The following is a 16,602-nucleotide window of genomic DNA, read 5'->3' on the forward strand; positions in this document are numbered from 1 at the left end:
CCCGCCCCTTTTCCAACACCACCAATGGGCTGTTGGTGCGCAGCATGGGGCATTTACTCACACTGCAAGAGCTCTCAATTTATGGAATAACGAGTTTTAGTGTTTCTGTCAGCAGAATGTTTAGATGTCGTGATAAAGTGAGAATGATTTGCACTGGATGCGAATATACAGTGTGAATATGTGAACATGTAAACTCCTCCCTCTATGAGTCTTATCCAATAAGTACACGATGAGGGCGTGGAGAAGTAATGTTTACTTCTGGCTTGCTGCGAAGTGGGACAGAGTGTAAACTGCACCTGTCACACTGTAGCATACTGAAGCATACTGAGAAACACACTGGCATTCACATGAGCCACTGCAAGACGGTGAATAGGACGACTACTGTAAGGTAAGAATGCTCAAATGTATTCAGGCTGTATTGTGGTTTACTTTGTTTAGTATCTGAGTTCAGATGAAGATACATAACAGCAAAACATCAGATGTAGTGGTACAGAATACAACAACAGTTTGTGCTTTGATTTAAACATCCAGCAGATGCTATTCTCTTGACTTGCAGTGAGAATCTCAATCTGAGATATATTCTTGGTGCACTGATTTGGAGTGGATTGCTGTGTCTAAACAGGAAGTATTGGCAGGACATGGACAGTGGTGTGGTTTTCAGTCATTTTAATATCTGAAACATGCAAACTTGTCCCTGTCCTCAGTCAAACACTTGCCCTGAAAGCTACTGTGGGTTGTCTTCTCTAGAATGTCATTGCATGTGCATAAGTAGGGTAAAGCCCAATTAAAGTGAGACTAGCTCCAGACTAACTAATCTAAATTAATGGCAGTTATCTCCTGCACCTGCTTCCAAAGCAGTCACCAGCTGCTGTGTTCAGTGGTGGCATGAACCGCAACATGCTATCAGATTTGGCTACTGCGTTTAGTTAAAAAAAAAAAAAAACACTCTTGGTGTAAATGTTATCATGGTATAGAAAAAAATACTTTGTAATACAATAAAAAATGAGCACCTATAAAAGAGGATACATTAAAATGTGGGAATCTACTCAGAAAAACCAAAACACTGCAATTGAGGCAATTACATTTATGATTACTGGGTATAAAAATATTTCGCTTTTTTTTTTTACAAACATATCAGTCATTGTTGTTTGGGGTTCAATAAATCTGGAAACATGAACCGGTAAAGTTATAAGTTATCAATCAAAAAGTATGCATGTGCCATTCCTATCTTCATGAATACACGCTGGAGAGAGGCAGAAAAATGTTTTTGTCTTTGGAATTGAATCAGTTTTCGATGTTAGTTCTGTTGCACGCTGGATCAAACTTTGGGTTTCCTCAAAAGTGGAGGTTATGCTACATTTAATTTGTCTTCTTCTATCCGTAAATATAAATCAGTTCCAAATGTAATGCTATTAGCTTTGCATCTACACTTCTCTAATATGGTTAAATTAAGTGCTGCATCATTTTGTAAAAGTCAATACCACTGTAGCATCCGTGAAAACACAAGGATATTACAATCTGCGATTTATGACTGGTACACATTGTAGTCCCAAGGTTCAGGTGACCTATCTGCAGAGAAAGGTAGCTGTGTGCTGCCACAATGGCAAAACAGAGGGCTTGGTTTAAAGGTTAAACAAGTGCATGGAAACACTTCCTGTGGCCAACTGCGGCATATGGGCTGGATAGAAATAGGTGAGCTGTACCAGTGCGCACCAGTTAGTAGGGGACCAGACCTGTTTCCTTTTCTAAATATTATGCAGGTTTACACTGACTGTAAGGAGAGTAAAGGTTAGTTAACAAACTGCTGAACTGAGGGAAGCTGAGAGAGGATGTTTGATCTTTCAAATGTAGGTGCCCCACTAGTTTGTGAAACATTGAAAGAAATATTATTGAAATACAAGAGAAAAACACATTCCACCAATTTATGAGTAATACCACAGCAGCTTAAAAATGTAAAATAATTGAACTAATGTGTTCATCTCTTTGGTCAAACTCATATTCAGCATATTCAAAGATGAATGATCTAATATAATAGATGACTATCAAAATTAATCATCAAATATTTGAATAATTGATCAAAGGGTTTGACAGATATTTTTTAAAAGAAAAGCAAACATTTTCTGATTCCTGTTTTTTAACGTGAATTTATTCTGGTTTCTTTAAGACAGTCAACGTAATATGTATGAGTTGTGGACAAATCAAGACATCTGAGGATGTCGTCTTACGCTTTGAGAAACACTGATTAACACATCTTTACCATATTCTGAATTTTTATATACCAAAAAACGTAGTGTTTAGTAGAGGAAATAATTAACACACTAGTCAACAACAACAATTATTCTTGGTTGTAGATTTAATCTATAAGCTGTTATTCCACGAATGCGCTATTCAGTTAGTAGGGAGTCATGCTGTCTTTGTTCTTCAAACACAGCTTGTACATAATGTACATGTGTCAAGACAATATTTGAACTCAAAAAACAAATACACCCCTGTTTGCTATCCTGGCTCCATAAGGGTGGAACGAGCTCCCAATTGATATCAGGACATCAGAGAGTCTGCATTCATGGTTGAATGCACTTATTGTAAGTTGCTTTGGATGCAAGTGTCAGCTAAAAAAAGTGTAATGTATTTGGAAATTAACCGAGGAACCAGGAGTTCAGCACGGTCCATAGCTTACTGTACACATGGCAGCTGATTGAGGAGTTGTTAGATCCACAGAGCTGCCATGCTGAGAAGAGGCAGGAGCGGACGGGCTCGCCATTCAGCCTGGAGTGAAACACGGAAAGAAACAGATGACATGGCAGTGATCCAGATGTCAGACAGAGGGGGGTTGGAAGGCCAGGTGACGACACAGGTGAGACATTAGGGAATATAGAGTGTAACAAAAAGAAAGTGGATAAAAGTGTGGGCTGAAAAGATTGCATTTTTAAAGGTGTTGGAGATCAAATCTATGTATATTACTGAATAGAGAGAGACGCTTTCCAGGGAATATTAAATGTATAGTTTGGCGTGACCTTATGACAGATACTATTTCAGCTTGAGGGCCAGTAGTTTTCCACTGGGACTGTCCCCTCTCTGAAAGGGCTGTGTGTAAGACAGTCAGGTCTTCAAAGGCAAGGAAAGCAAGTTTAGTATTTTTGGAAGGGGGTCTCATTTTACTTACAGGCACACATGACTTGTGTAACCAATAGGAACAGCTTTTAGGGAAAATACTTTTCAGTCTTTCAAACATGCTTCTCATTTCGCTCTTCATAGAGATCTAATTCCTTCTCCCGCTACCAAGCCCTGGACCATGGCCATGTGTTCAGACTTACAAGATGCTGTTTGTGTCAATCAGATCAGCAACATGGAGCTTGAAGTGGATTACCTGGAGAGTTCTCAGGCCATGTCTGAGGTGGTGGCCTTGCCTGGTACAGAACCGGTGATCGGGGAGTCTTTCTGCCAGTGTGACCGACAGGAAGAGCTCAGCCTGGGCCTCAGCGTCAGCGCTGACTGCTTCTGTGGGGAGGAGGATCAGGGTGAGCAAATCACAGTACTAAACTAGTGAACAAAGCAGAGTATACTGTTTATTAGAGTAGTGTTGAATCTGGGCAGATAAGGCTTTTCTCACTAAGTATAAAATACAAATACTATTATTTTCTTTTTGTGATTATTTCACTAGATGTTCCTACTTCACAACTGACTGGAAAATAAAAACAAGACAGAACACTAGTGGAATACAAAGAAACGGTTATAAATTACTTTAACTATTTAACTACTTGATACCAATGCATGATAGACGATATGAATGTAATAGAATCCATTTGAGTCCATGATAATAATTTTAGCAGTAAATTGGCGTGGAATAAACTACTAAATAAATAGAAAAATGGAGTATAAAATAGAATACAATTTTAAAACAAAAATAGTTCTTAAATAAAAGCACAATGAAATTGATTTTTTTTTTAAACTTTTAAAAAGTATTAAATAAAACAACAATGAAATAGAATAACATTTTACAATTTAAATGAAATAAGTGAATACATTATGTAAGAAATGTCTACAAATAATTTGTATTAAAGGCTTGGCTGAATACAATAGTTAGATTGTAAAAAGTTCAAATCTTAATCATCCAGCTAATATATATATATATATATGTTTTTGTTCCCAGGTTTTGACTGGGAGTGGGACGAGCGCTTCAAATCATCCGGAGCCTTCCTCAGCTGCGACAACAGGAAGGTGAGCTTTCACACAGACTACAGCTGCGGCACAGCGGCTATCCGCGGCACCAAGGAGCTCGCAGAGGGACAACACTTCTGGGAAGTGAAGATGACCTCTCCCGTCTATGGAACTGATATGGTGGGTAGCAAACATTTTACTAATACTGGAAGTCATATGATAAGTGGCCTGGAGTTGCTCTCTTCAGATCTTCTAGTAAAGAGATAGAACTAGTCAACCTGTTTGATTCTGTTTTGATCATTTTGTCTGTGTAGATGGTGGGCATCGGGACTTCAGAGGTGAACCTGGAGACGTTCAAATTCAGCTTTGGCAGCCTGCTGGGAAATGATGAAGATAGCTGGGGGCTCTCCTACACAGGTGAGAGGGTTAATACAGGAAAGCTCTGTGCTTATATACAATGTTGAGGTGCTTTTACTTGAGTATTTTGAAGTGTTCCAGATTGGACCCTTGTTGTTACATACGAATTGTGAAATTTGAGTAGTGAGCATTTCCACCAAAGAGACATTCCCTCTTTGAACTTCCCCTAGAATTTGCTTTTAAAATAATTGTATTATAAGCAATTCTGAGAACTTGTTACACCACAGAGAATACAAATTAAATACTATTTATTATCACAATTGTTTGAAGGTTTCCTCCAGCACAAAGGGGACAAAGTGAGGTTCTCCTCTCGGTTTGGCCAGGGCTCCATCATAGGAGTGCACCTCGACACCTGGCATGGCACCCTGACTTTCTACAAGAACCGGCACTGCATAGGTGAGAGTTTGTCTCTAATTCAAGCAGTGAGCGCCATAATACCCAGGAACATTTCAATGTAGCTATGACTGCCTTGTTTTTCACCCTGAAATGTTCTTCTTCTCTTTTACAGGTGTTGCTTCCACAAGGCTGCAGAACAAGAAGTTCTACCCCATGGTTTGCTCCACGGCAGCTAAAAGCAGTATGAAGGTGATCCGTGCCTGCTACACCCCCACCTCCCTGCAGTACCTTTGCTGCACCCGGCTCCGCCAAATATTGCCCGACTGCCCGGACGTCCTCGGTGCTGTGGATCTGCCCCCCGGCCTCCGCTCCCAGCTCCACCTGCAGCTCGGCTGGGTCTTCACGCTCAGCAGCAGCCCCGAAGCGTCGGAGCAGAACGAGGACTTGTTTGATGATTTCCAAGAAGAAATTAGTCTGCCTTCCAGCCCCATCCCGAGCCCAGTCTCCACCCTGAGTGCCTGCCCCTCCCCCAGCCCCTGCACCAGCCCCTTCCTCGACACGGTCCCCTACCAGTGCTCCTGCCCAACATCACCTCAAACTCAGCCGTGCACTTGCCACTGCCCTCCCACTCCTCCCAGCAGCGAATACGACAGCTGCTGCTCTGAACCTGAGGATTACCAAAGCAAAAGATGCCGCTGGACATGACCCGTTAGCCAAAACGTGTTTGTAAGTGTTTGGCGAACAGCTATTCTACGATTGCCATCGACATCTCCTATTGGAAATTATGAGTGCAACCTCATCTTTGAGCCAATATTTCTACTTTTTTGAGGGGATTTTTACTTCTCTTTATTAAGAGTATGTGACATTCAACACCAATTCAGCTACTGAATCAACAACATTGTCAATGTGAATGCGAGAAGTGGAGATTTGATAGTGACATATGGGTCATTCAATTTAGCTAGTTTTAATAATAATACCTGGATTAATAATAAGTATAATCCGAATAATTATCAGAATAATAATCATTAATAATACACATTTATAATAATAATCTTAAATTACTTTATGGAAGGCCCAATGTTTCTGACTAGGAATAATGTGAAAGTGTACACTTGTTATTCTCTGGGGAATACTCCGGGGAAACGGCTTTTTGATACTGTGGAAATGACTTTTTGTAAATGTGTTTTGTATCAGCATTTTGATTGAATATCAACGGTGGATGTGTTTTTGCTTTACAAGAGTATCTCCTTTTTTACTATTTACAGTTTGTTTATTAACTTTCTTACTCAAGAAATTATTTTAAATTATAACAAATGAAGTTTGGTTGCTACAATTTTTTATAAGCCATTTCACACAAACAAAACATACCATGTAGTATAATGTCCCTTTTGACATTACATCTTGCATGTAAACAGAATAATGTTTACACATGATTTTCTTCCATATTTTACGAAACATAATTTCGCTTAAATCTGTTGAGGTATAAATAATAAGGTGCACATGATATCTAAGGCATATTTTTAGCTTGTAAACATCAACATGAACACATTGGCAGCCAAGTGGTGACAACGTGAAATCAGAGCCGGATTTAATTCTCGCTGACGTTTTCAAGTAGATCAGTCCAGGACCAGCTGGGGATTCTGGGCTGTGAGGCAGCGGTAAACTCTGGCCGATATCTCTGGGCCGATACGTCTCTCTTTCCCTCCGCTCTTCACCAAGAGACCAGCCAGCAGACTCTTTCTGTCCTCCTCTGAATCCAAGCTCTGGTACGCCTAAAAAAACAACAGAGAATGTACATGTTTGTTCTTGTAATTTCCTGAACTCATTTTTAGTATAAAATATATACGCAACTTGTGGAGTATAATCTAAGTCTCATTTATCCAGTCATCCTCTCAGCACAGTTTGCTAAAATCCTTGCTATTTAAAACACTTGGGCCAGACAGCGTAAGACTGTACGTTTGAAATGCTATGTGTTTGGAACAAAGTGAGCAAACAACTGGATAAATGAGTCTTGGATTAAGCTGTACAACTTTTGTGAGATGTTTGCTGTCGTTAACAGCAGACCGTATTTACTTCAAATCATCAAGATTTTTCTCTGTTTTTGAATTCTTTGTTCACCATGCAAGAAACAGCATCTTCAACAATTCCAAGTAACACAAGGTGATAATTACATTTACAAATAATGGTTTTGTGGATGAAGTATTGGTTTAAAGTCTATGATCTTATTGCATTGATGAACTTAAATCGGTTCAAAACCTACCAGTGAATGCTAAAAGTATATTGTCAAAGCAATGGAACGCTGGCAGCAGTGTCCTCTATGCACTGAGCTCTACAGCACCACCCTGAGGCAGCTGTACCTGCAGCAGCAGCTGAGGAGACGGGTAGGCAGCGATCACAGTGGAGGCCACGGTGGGGCTGACTCTGTTCAGCTGCTGGACCTGCCTGCTCCACACCTGGATCAGCCCCGAGCCGTCCCTCTCCACCCGGACCCCGCTGGCCCAGGAACCATCCACACAAAAGGGCAGCTCCGCTCGCTCCGTCAGCAGTCTGGAAAGACATGGAAAGACATCTTAACAGGGGAATGTTCCTTCTCTTTTATTATGGAAATGACTCGAGTGGCTGCACATATAACGCACATATTTTAAAATTGTCGAGTTTTTGGGGGGCGGGGCTAATGGAAGGCAATTTGAAATATGTCCAGATTCATAAGAGCAATGTGTATTCTGAGTTTCGTGAATATTGGAAAAACTATATGCGAGTAGTTTGGAGTAATTTGGAGTAATTTGTGACATGTAAATCGTCAAAAATGGAAAATTCTCAGTTCGCTTAGGAGCTCCCCGTTTGAGCGATCAACTATTCCTTCGCAATTTAGCATCACATTGGATATGGGCTGAACTTGTGCTGGAGTGGACCGAGTGGCTGCCTACTTGAAAGGGCGTTTTGATAAGGCCTTAGTGACGGCACACACATGGTTGGTGACTTCCTGCCAGCCATTAAGGAAGACCAGAGAGATATTCTTGCAGAGTTGCAGGTACACGAGAACCTGGAGAAAAATAACAGCAGTATTAAGTGTGCAGTGTGCAAATCAGTTATATGTACATTTTCTCAGATTTTTACATTCAAAATATACAACTAGGTGGCAAAAAGAACATGCAAGATTGACTTATCAGATTTAAAGTAAATTGACCTCCTCCACGTCCAAGTTCTCCATCCCCAGTTTGGATTGTAGAGTCTCATCCAGTAAAGGGACTGCATCAGCCCTATTGGTAAGCAAACCAACAATTAAAGTCACAATGCGGGCATGAAAGCCAACACAGAATATGTGTGTTATCTCACCAGAGAGTAATACAATTAGCATATAAGAAAGTCAATGATTGTGTCTGTCTATAAGAGGTCCTATTGACGTACACTTACCTGTAATCCTGCTGAGGGTCTGTCACTAAGAGGGTGACCACCTTTTTGGCGTCCCTGTTGAGACACTCCAAAATTGGAGAGAGGAAAGACCCCGCCCCTGTCTGCTCCTCGTTACTGTCAAGCATCTAAACATAATATAGAGGAGGGTCAGCATGTATGTTGCCATCAAAGTTAAATATTTCAACTTCAAAGTTTGCTCACTTTCTTCACAGAGACCACCGTGTCCATGAAGTCTGTCAGACCCAGCACCAGAACCACTTGCTCCTCCTCCAGTAAGCTGTCTTCTCCCTGCTATAGACAGAGCAGTAATGATCACACTGCAGAAAGCAGAGATTGTAAGAATATTTAAATACAGAGAGGGGGGGTAACCTGAGGTAAATCTCTGGTCCAGGTGATGCTGTGTGGGAGCTGATGGCTCTCAATGCTGAACCTCCAATCAAAGGTAGCCAGGGTGTCCAGCAAGATGTCTGAGCCACCGTCTTGCAGAAGAGCTGGAATAAAGCACACACAAGGTTATAGGTATATCAGCATTTTCTTTGTGAAAATAACAACATGGTCCAATGCTTGGTCCTTGTTGGCTTCCACCTTAATGCTTGTAGGTTGTAAATACATATTATTATTATTATTATTATATTAATTAGCCAGTACTAGATTACTAAGAGTACCCACAGATCATCTTAAAGTAGATGATAAAGAGCTAAACTGACAACAACAAAACGCACAATATTTGATAAAAAAACAAATAAAGAAATAGCACTAAATGAAGTCTGTATAAAGCACATTTTCCTTAATACATTTATTTTTGAATTAAAGAAAGACTGCACTTTTATATTTATTGAAACAAACAAACATTTCAGCATAATAAAATACCTTTATTGCAATATGTATGTGGTATTTGGACTGACTTTTAGCAAAAAAGTTTAGTAATAATTGTAATCATAATATAATTATTTGTTTATATATATAAGTATTGCTATAGGCCTATATCTATTTTGAAGCATCAATTATAAAAAAGTTATCAAACTGTCTTCACAGCAGTCCCAATATAAATGACGGGAAAATGAATTCCCACAGCACCTGAAGGCAGCACGGTGTACCTGGATCTATGCGCACTGTCAGACTCTTGAGGCAGTTTTCTGGCCGGAGACTCTTCAGGTTCTCGGCCGCCTCTCTCCTCCTCTGCTGCTCCTGCTTCCCCTCCTCCTTCTCCCGGGTCCTGGCTGTCCTCACCCTCTCTCTCTCCTCCCTCCTCTCCCTGGCTGCCTCTCTGTCCGCCTCCACCTCCTCTTTGTTGCGGCGTTTTCTTGCAGGACTCGGGGTTGCATGTTGTCTTGGAGGAGACAAAGCTGAAGTCTGACGGGGCTCTGTTTGTATGGGTGAAGATTGGAGGGTGTTGCACTTGGTGTATGGAGCCTCATCTTCTTCGCTCACTGTTATTGTTTGACTTCTCTCATCGAGGTTTAAATCATGTTTTTTCTCAGCGTCGCTGTCCTCGGAGTCAGATACTTCCCATGTTTTAGCTCTGCGCAACACAGACATTTCGCATGTTTAAAACATAATCAAAAATCTCCTAAACTCCTTGAACGCATTATTTAACCCCTTTCAGCGAGTATAAACTCGACGGTGTGCGCGGAGGGACAAAAGAGAGAAAATGCGCTTCCTATATTCGAGTTTTTATGAATAAATTATTGGGGAAAGCGTTTTGTCTTTGGTCGAAAACAACGAAAGACAGGAGAGGCACTAGCTGTCTATGGTTGATACATTTAACGTTATTCGTTTGATTGGATTAAATCTCAGAACCCAAAGATAAAACACTGAGTGAATGATCGGGATCGGGATGACAGTTTTGTAGCACAGTTGGCTATTATTTGGCTAAAATATTTATTTAATATATATAACCTGAATATATAATGGATGCAGTTGTTGTTTAATAATATATATATATGTATACAAATATATCACAAGTAAATTCAGACTACAGTTGTAGCCAATAGTAGTTCATTTGATGCTTGAGGTTTATAATTTGTATTCCATTAAGGTTTATGATTGGAACAATTGGACATTTTAATTAGGGAGGTCGAAAGAGGGATTTTGTTTTACAAAGAAAAATACTGAATTGATGTTATTTGTGCAGTACATAGAAAACCAGAAATTGTGTTCAAGAAAGTGAAACATTACAATCAGGAATAACAAGTTTTGGACAATTCACTCAATATCGAATTAAAAGTGGGAGAGCTGTGCAGTCTGAATAGTAATGTTGGTGGGCGAAAACATGCAACATTTACAAAGGGATATGCAAAGGTTCACAGTACTTTAGGAGGGGGCATTGTATGTTTAAGAGGGGGCTGGCTCTGATAGGGAAACACCCTGATGTGTGGAGGATACTTATCTCATCCTGTGCAAGAATGACATATTCTTTTCAGAGGAGGTTAAGCAGAGACCTGGAAGTAACTGGAGAAATTGTTTTTACTCTTTGAACATTACAAAACCTGGAAAACTGGACTACAAATAAGAAAACTGACCTAATATCTGCAAAGTTGTGGACTATATTTTGGATTTTAGGATAACTAACAGTCGTTAGAGGGCGCCATTACAGCGTCTGGTCAGCTGAATTCAACGAAGAAGAGTTTTAAAGCGTGCTAACCAGCTGCTCATGTAAACAACACTGAAGAATGTGATTTGGAAGTTTTATTTTATAACCATTTTCCTTTTTGTTCTCCATGGCGCAGCCGGCGGAGAAAGGTACGTCTGTCTATAGTTTTACTTTCCAAAAAATAGCCACATTCAGCAGAACCCAGTGACCAGACTTCTGTCGTAACCCTCTCTAAAGAAAATCTGGGCCACTGGAACAACAACTCGGCACTTTCTGCTAAAACTCATGTGATTAAACTGGAAGTTGCCAAAACCGTGAGGTCAGCAAAAACGTTTTGCTTCCTCGTGGGCATACTACAGACAATTTGAAGCTAATTCAAGCTAATGCTGCAGTTGTTTTACACAGTTTGTTTTCTCAGTGAAGTAAACACCAAATCCCCTTTGGGCTGAGTTAAAGGAAATGTACAATACCAGATTTTTCCTAAAGCCCCCTTCCACTAAATGAACTTCTTAGTGTTGCTTCACTTGAATGTGTGTCCTTCACTATACATAATTAATAGAGTCTTAAGCTACCTGGGGGATTCCCCTTTTTCTGTGGGAAATCCTTGAACTAGTTATTATTCGAAGGAGAATACTTTCTAAATATGTCTGGAGGGTAGCTTTAATAATTTTCAAAAGCACTGTTTTCAAAAAACACAATTAATAAGAAATGTATTGAAGCTTGGTTGGAATATATATTTTGTATATTAATTTCAGGTGAGATTAAAAAAAGAAGAAGTAGTAAACTAGGATGTTGCATTTGCGTTCATTGTAATTGAAGTTTGACTCTTACGTTAAAATAAACAATAATACATTATGCTTGTTATTTCTTTACAGCGTATTACCGCTTTTTGGTGCTGTTCTTCAATTGTCTGCTGACTTTTGGCTCCTACTTCTGCTTCGACATCCCCAGTGTTTTACAGGATCAGTTCCAGGGGGTAAGCAATAGGTCTAAAAGATATAATCAGTATTAAAGGATGATTTCCCTAAATTAACTCAACAGGATCATTGTAGTACTAATGACAAAGTCTGTCCTTCGTTTGTGGCTAGTATGATTATAACTAAATCACTGGCTTCCACTCATCTGACAGAAGCTGACATGTTCCAATGCGACGGTGATCAACGGCACAGTGGACTGTGTGGAGGGACTGGGGATGAACCCTCAGCAGTACAACCTCCTTTACGCCATCTACGCTTGGACGTAAGTTCACATCCACATTGACCCTACTGTATCACACTGCTCAGTGGCTTATCAGAAAACTACAATGGATTATTTTGTTTCCTATCAACAGGAATGCAGTCGTTGTGATCATGGCCGGCTTCCTGATTGACAAACTAGGAAACCGCTGTAAGTCAAATGTAGGCGCCATTGTATGGGTGTTGTTGGTGTGCCAGTTTACTTTATTTATATTTACACTGCAATATTAGTTTTGGACACTTGGTGGCGGGGGTTAGCTGCACTGGGTGTATAAAAAGGGTCATAGGTGACGAGGACACAGGAGGAAGGAGCATACCGATTCCACCAGCCCGGGAGATGCTCACCACAACCATTCAACTGTATAATTAAACCTTGGTGTGTAAAAGGCTAAATAAACATCATTATAAACTGCACCAAAGGACCGGAAATCCTTTTGTGTCTGCGTCTGGATCACTCTCCAGCCCTCCTGTGAAGTAATGGCAAAAGGATATAGGACATTGGAACATTACAATTGCCATTACATCAACAAATATCTGCTAAATCTATAACTGATAATGATATCACTTTATGGTAACTCACGGTGAATTCATTCCCTTTTCGTCCTCTCTGCAGTTGGAGTATTTCTGTTCTCCTTCCTGTGTGTTTTGGGCTCTTCACTGTTTGCATTGGGTTCCCACTTCAAGGGAACCCCCTATCTGCTGCCACTGATGCTCACAGGCCGACTGCTGTTTGGATCAGGAAATGGATCTCTGACCAGTAAGGCCAATTTCCTAAAGTCACAATCATACTCTTTCTGGATTTCAACTCAGAGCACTGTTCCTATTAAACGGCTCTTGTTGTCTTCATCAGTTGTTCAGAACCGCATCACAGCGTTCTGGTTCAGAGGGAAGGAGCTGGCCCTGGCGTTCGGTCTGACGCTGGCTTTCTCTCGCCTCGGCTCAGTCCTGAACTTCTTCCTCACACAGAAGTTTGAGGAACAATATGGCATGCAGTGGACACTCTGGGGTGGTAGGTACTAATAAAACAAGGGGATAGAAACACCATGCTTATGGCCTGAGTGAATAATAACACAGTGCTTAAGTAAGAGTATTTTTCTCATGCTTTCTAGGTACACTCCTGTGTGTGCTGGGCTTTGTTTCCGCCATCCTTGTCAGCGCCCTGGATAAGATAGGAATGAAGCAGCTGGGACTTGATGGCGCCATCCAAGAGGAGTCCCGCAAAGTGGTACGAACAATATATTTGAACTAAAAAACGTGCTTTCCACACCAAGTACACATTTTGAATGTTCATTAACTCCTAAGTAATGTGTGTTTCTGTGTATGTGTAGAGGATTCAGGATGTGAAGCTCCTGTCTCTAAGATATTGGCTGCTGGTTCTCACCATCATGTTCTTCTATAACGGCATCTTCCCATTCATTGCAGATGCCAGGTAGAGATGTCCACACACACACACACGCACACGCACACACACACACACACACTTCTCAGATTTTAAATGGGTTTTAAATGCCCGTATGCTGTAAACTAATTTAACATACAGCTGTTTTTCTACCTGTCCAGTAAATTCATTCAGGATAAGTACGATGGCTACAGTCAGAAGGAGGCGGCTTATATCGCCGGTGCTGTTTATGACAGCTCACTGGTCCTCTCAGCCAGCGTGGGCATCCTCATAGTAAGTATCTGTAACCTTAGCCTGATACAAGTCTGTCATAAAAAGCAGCATAAAACAAGAGGCTCTTGTGTTTTTCTTCCAGGATTTTGTGGGTCTGCGGGGCATTTTTGCTCTGGCCTGTGCCATCTTCACGCTGCCTGTGTTCGGACTGCTGGCCTTCACCTTTGTGCCTCCTCTGGTCTCCACCATATGGCTCGGAGTCACCTACTCATTCGCTGCTGTGAGTTTACCTCAAAAGAAATTATTGCAAATTAGGTGGCCAGTTTATGTTAGTAATTGATTGTCTTTTCAAAGCTTAATCTTCTCTGTGACGTTGAGCTGCCCGACCAAGCAAGGAGGCAGAGGCAGAACGTCCCAAATACAACCCGGTGTGGGCATTTATTTCTCATTGTGGTACATGACACAGCCTCAATATTACTGTCCATGTGAACACAGTCACCAGCAACAAGGATCTCCCACACACACCCAGACTAACAGGAAAACAGAACCTAAATACACACAGACTAATCAAACCAACAAGACACAGGTGAGGGGGGAGGAGACAACACAGGGCACCAGGTGACCACAATCACCAGTAACAGACAAGACTGGAGGGGGAACACTTTTCAAACTAAAACAGGAAACAGAGACAGACAAACTAAAACACCAACGAAGCTATACAATCCGTAACGGATCTATGGCCCCAGAGATCACCTCCGTTCTCAAAGCAGAGATTTTTCTTGTGAAAAACATTTGTTGTTTCTCAGGTTTTGTTTATTTTTTTTGAGCACACATGACCATATCAAATCCAAAACAAAATGTATTGGGAGCCACTGGTTTAAACAATGGACTTTCCTCAACTTAAGGACAAAACAGAAAAGAAAAAAACAATAATAAGAAAGGACTAAGCTAACAACAAAACCTATAAATAAATCCAACAAAAATTAAATGACAATCTGTGCTGTTTTCCAGGCCAGCATGTGGCCGTCGATCCCCCTCGTGGTGCCTCAGGCGACTCTGGGAACAGCCATGGGTCTGGCCACCTCCGTACAGATGGTCGGGATCGGTATATCCAATCTGGTCGTTGGGCAGATTTTGGGCTCCAAGTCGAGGTAGGAATTACTTGAGATCAGGAACATATTGGTAGACCACTTCATTGTCCTTTCTGCATTTGAACTTAGCTGCTCTTTTCCTTTCCAGTGAAACTAAAATACCTCTGTGGCGCTGGCAGAGGATGATGATCTTCATGTTGGCCAACACCATCGGCTGCATCGTCACCTCGGTGGTGCTCAACGTTGTCGACCGCAGACAGGTCAGACACACAGCCTGTTCATCGATATCTATTTGTACTGTGTGTGTATATTGTCAGCCATCTTCACCACAGGATACAATGTGCTCAGTAAATATTTGTTTACCTGCAGGGCGGGACACTGAACAAGACAACAAAGAAGTCGCAGCAGGCGGAGGGGGAGTCGGACAGAGAGCCCCTCACCCAGGGAGAGGAGGAGGAGGAAGAGGGAGGCGAGGCGGTTAGATCTCCTTCTGTCAACTCTTAAATTTGAACATTTCTCTTTTCTTTTTTTTTGTGACCAACTTTTTATTGTTGTTTTTTTTTTGCCCTCACAAAAGGGACTTATAGACAATACAAAAAAAAAAGACAAAGAAAAAATAAAGGGAATCCATTTCACAGAAAATCCTACCTGATGTTTTTTAGCAATCGTCTGAGTTCATCTATATATTATATATATTATTTATATTATAGCATAACAATTTATAGCATAACAATTTATCCACATAAAATACATTCATACTTTTTTTCCCCCACATAACATTTCATCTGTTTAAGCTGAATTGCGATTAACTCCTAATAATCTACAATTGCACCAAGGTGTGCGTATATGTACAATCATCATTTACATGAATGATATTACCCGATCAGCAGCTCTTTGAATAGCCTCTAATGTTTCCCATCCATCCATCCATCTTCTCCCTTTTAGCTCTTATCTTGCAATATCGCCTTGACCAGCATTGTAATTTCACATTACGGTCAGTAGGTGGAGCTGTTTTCATATATCTGTTTGTTATGGAAAGACTAAAGCTCATGTAGTAGCAAAGTTAACCAAATTGATAATATTTGGTTTATCAGTAACCTTTTTGTGAGCCAGGTTGGTTATTTGGGGGAGAGCTAGTCAAGTTACCAATGCTTCACATCACATCCCTCATCCTGTCAACAACTGCAAGAATGTAGGCTGTTTTAAAATACTTAAAGGCAAATATCCAAAAGTTAATATATAATTTTAAACGTACACTAATTGTCCTTTATTTTGTATGTCTATTCGGATTCATTGCTTCATCATTCATGGTGATGTTAATTGCTACTTTAGCCATTTTAACACTAGCATTTATCCGGTAGCCTGTATAGCCGAAAATGTTTATTTATATATGGACAAGAGGTTTCAGTTAGAGCTTGTGCGCCTGAGTTTTATTATTCAAATTTGATTAAATGCAGATTAGACTAAACTGATCCAGACGGCCCTGTCTACTCTTGAATCATGTTGTGCTCCGCAAATACTTCAGTACTCTAAAGTTCAACGGTCAGGGTTCATCACCTCCTGTCCTCCTGACCCTGTTCCAGGTTCAATGTGGTAAGCGTCCTAAAGACTGCACTCCAGTAGATTACCAAGGAGGAAAACAAAACAATCAAATGTTTGATGTTTGCAGACGGTGATTAAATGTACCTGAACATTTATATTTGTGTCCAGCTGGTCCTTGTATTCAGTCATAATCCGACCAAGGAT

General features: G+C 40.7%; 3 protein-coding genes across 6 annotated transcripts; 2 read left to right on the forward strand and 1 right to left on the reverse strand.

The window, feature by feature from the left end:
• Positions 1–274: 274 nt before the first annotated feature.
• spsb3b (splA/ryanodine receptor domain and SOCS box containing 3b) lies at positions 275–5,632 on the forward strand. Of its 3 annotated transcripts, none has more exons than XM_010786404.1 (7): positions 275–388; positions 2,719–2,854; positions 3,338–3,518; positions 4,151–4,338; positions 4,473–4,575; positions 4,846–4,971; positions 5,084–5,632. In XM_010786404.1, the coding sequence occupies exons 1-7, from the start codon at positions 348–350 to the stop codon at positions 5,614–5,616; spliced, it is 1,308 nt and encodes a 435-aa protein (XP_010784706.1). In that variant the 5' UTR covers positions 275–347; the 3' UTR covers positions 5,617–5,632. The 3 variants fall into 3 exon arrangements, with proteins under 3 accessions (XP_010784706.1, XP_010784707.1, XP_010784708.1); XM_010786405.1 differs by having other exon boundaries at positions 298–388; positions 2,711–2,854; XM_010786406.1 differs by lacking the exon at positions 2,719–2,854 and having other exon boundaries at positions 317–388.
• Positions 5,633–6,153: 521 nt separating this feature from the next.
• Positions 6,154–9,936, reverse strand: LOC104958645 (probable crossover junction endonuclease EME2). 2 transcript variants are annotated; one of them, XM_010786403.1, is made up of 8 exons: positions 9,423–9,936; positions 8,695–8,816; positions 8,527–8,613; positions 8,326–8,450; positions 8,099–8,171; positions 7,839–7,954; positions 7,269–7,458; positions 6,154–6,683 (listed from the first exon to the last, which is right to left on the reverse strand). In XM_010786403.1, the coding sequence occupies exons 1-8, from the start codon at positions 9,862–9,864 to the stop codon at positions 6,528–6,530; spliced, it is 1,311 nt and encodes a 436-aa protein (XP_010784705.1). In that variant the 5' UTR covers positions 9,865–9,936; the 3' UTR covers positions 6,154–6,527. The 2 variants fall into 2 exon arrangements, with proteins under 2 accessions (XP_010784705.1, XP_010784704.1); XM_010786402.1 differs by having other exon boundaries at positions 8,527–8,616.
• Positions 9,937–10,583: 647 nt separating this feature from the next.
• On the forward strand, positions 10,584–15,452 carry mfsd1l (major facilitator superfamily domain containing 1-like). The gene is made up of 13 exons (XM_010786407.1): positions 10,584–11,067; positions 11,794–11,894; positions 12,048–12,157; positions 12,249–12,304; positions 12,767–12,910; positions 13,004–13,162; positions 13,263–13,378; positions 13,482–13,582; positions 13,714–13,825; positions 13,908–14,045; positions 14,777–14,916; positions 15,005–15,116; positions 15,226–15,452. The coding sequence occupies exons 1-13, from the start codon at positions 11,046–11,048 to the stop codon at positions 15,358–15,360; spliced, it is 1,446 nt and encodes a 481-aa protein (XP_010784709.1). The 5' UTR covers positions 10,584–11,045; the 3' UTR covers positions 15,361–15,452.
• Positions 15,453–16,602: the final 1,150 nt, after the last annotated feature.

This window comes from Notothenia coriiceps, unplaced genomic scaffold (assembly GCF_000735185.1).
Source record: "Notothenia coriiceps isolate Sejong01 unplaced genomic scaffold, NC01 NC01_scaffold00029158, whole genome shotgun sequence".
NCBI classification, from domain to species: domain Eukaryota; kingdom Metazoa; phylum Chordata; class Actinopteri; order Perciformes; family Nototheniidae; genus Notothenia; species Notothenia coriiceps.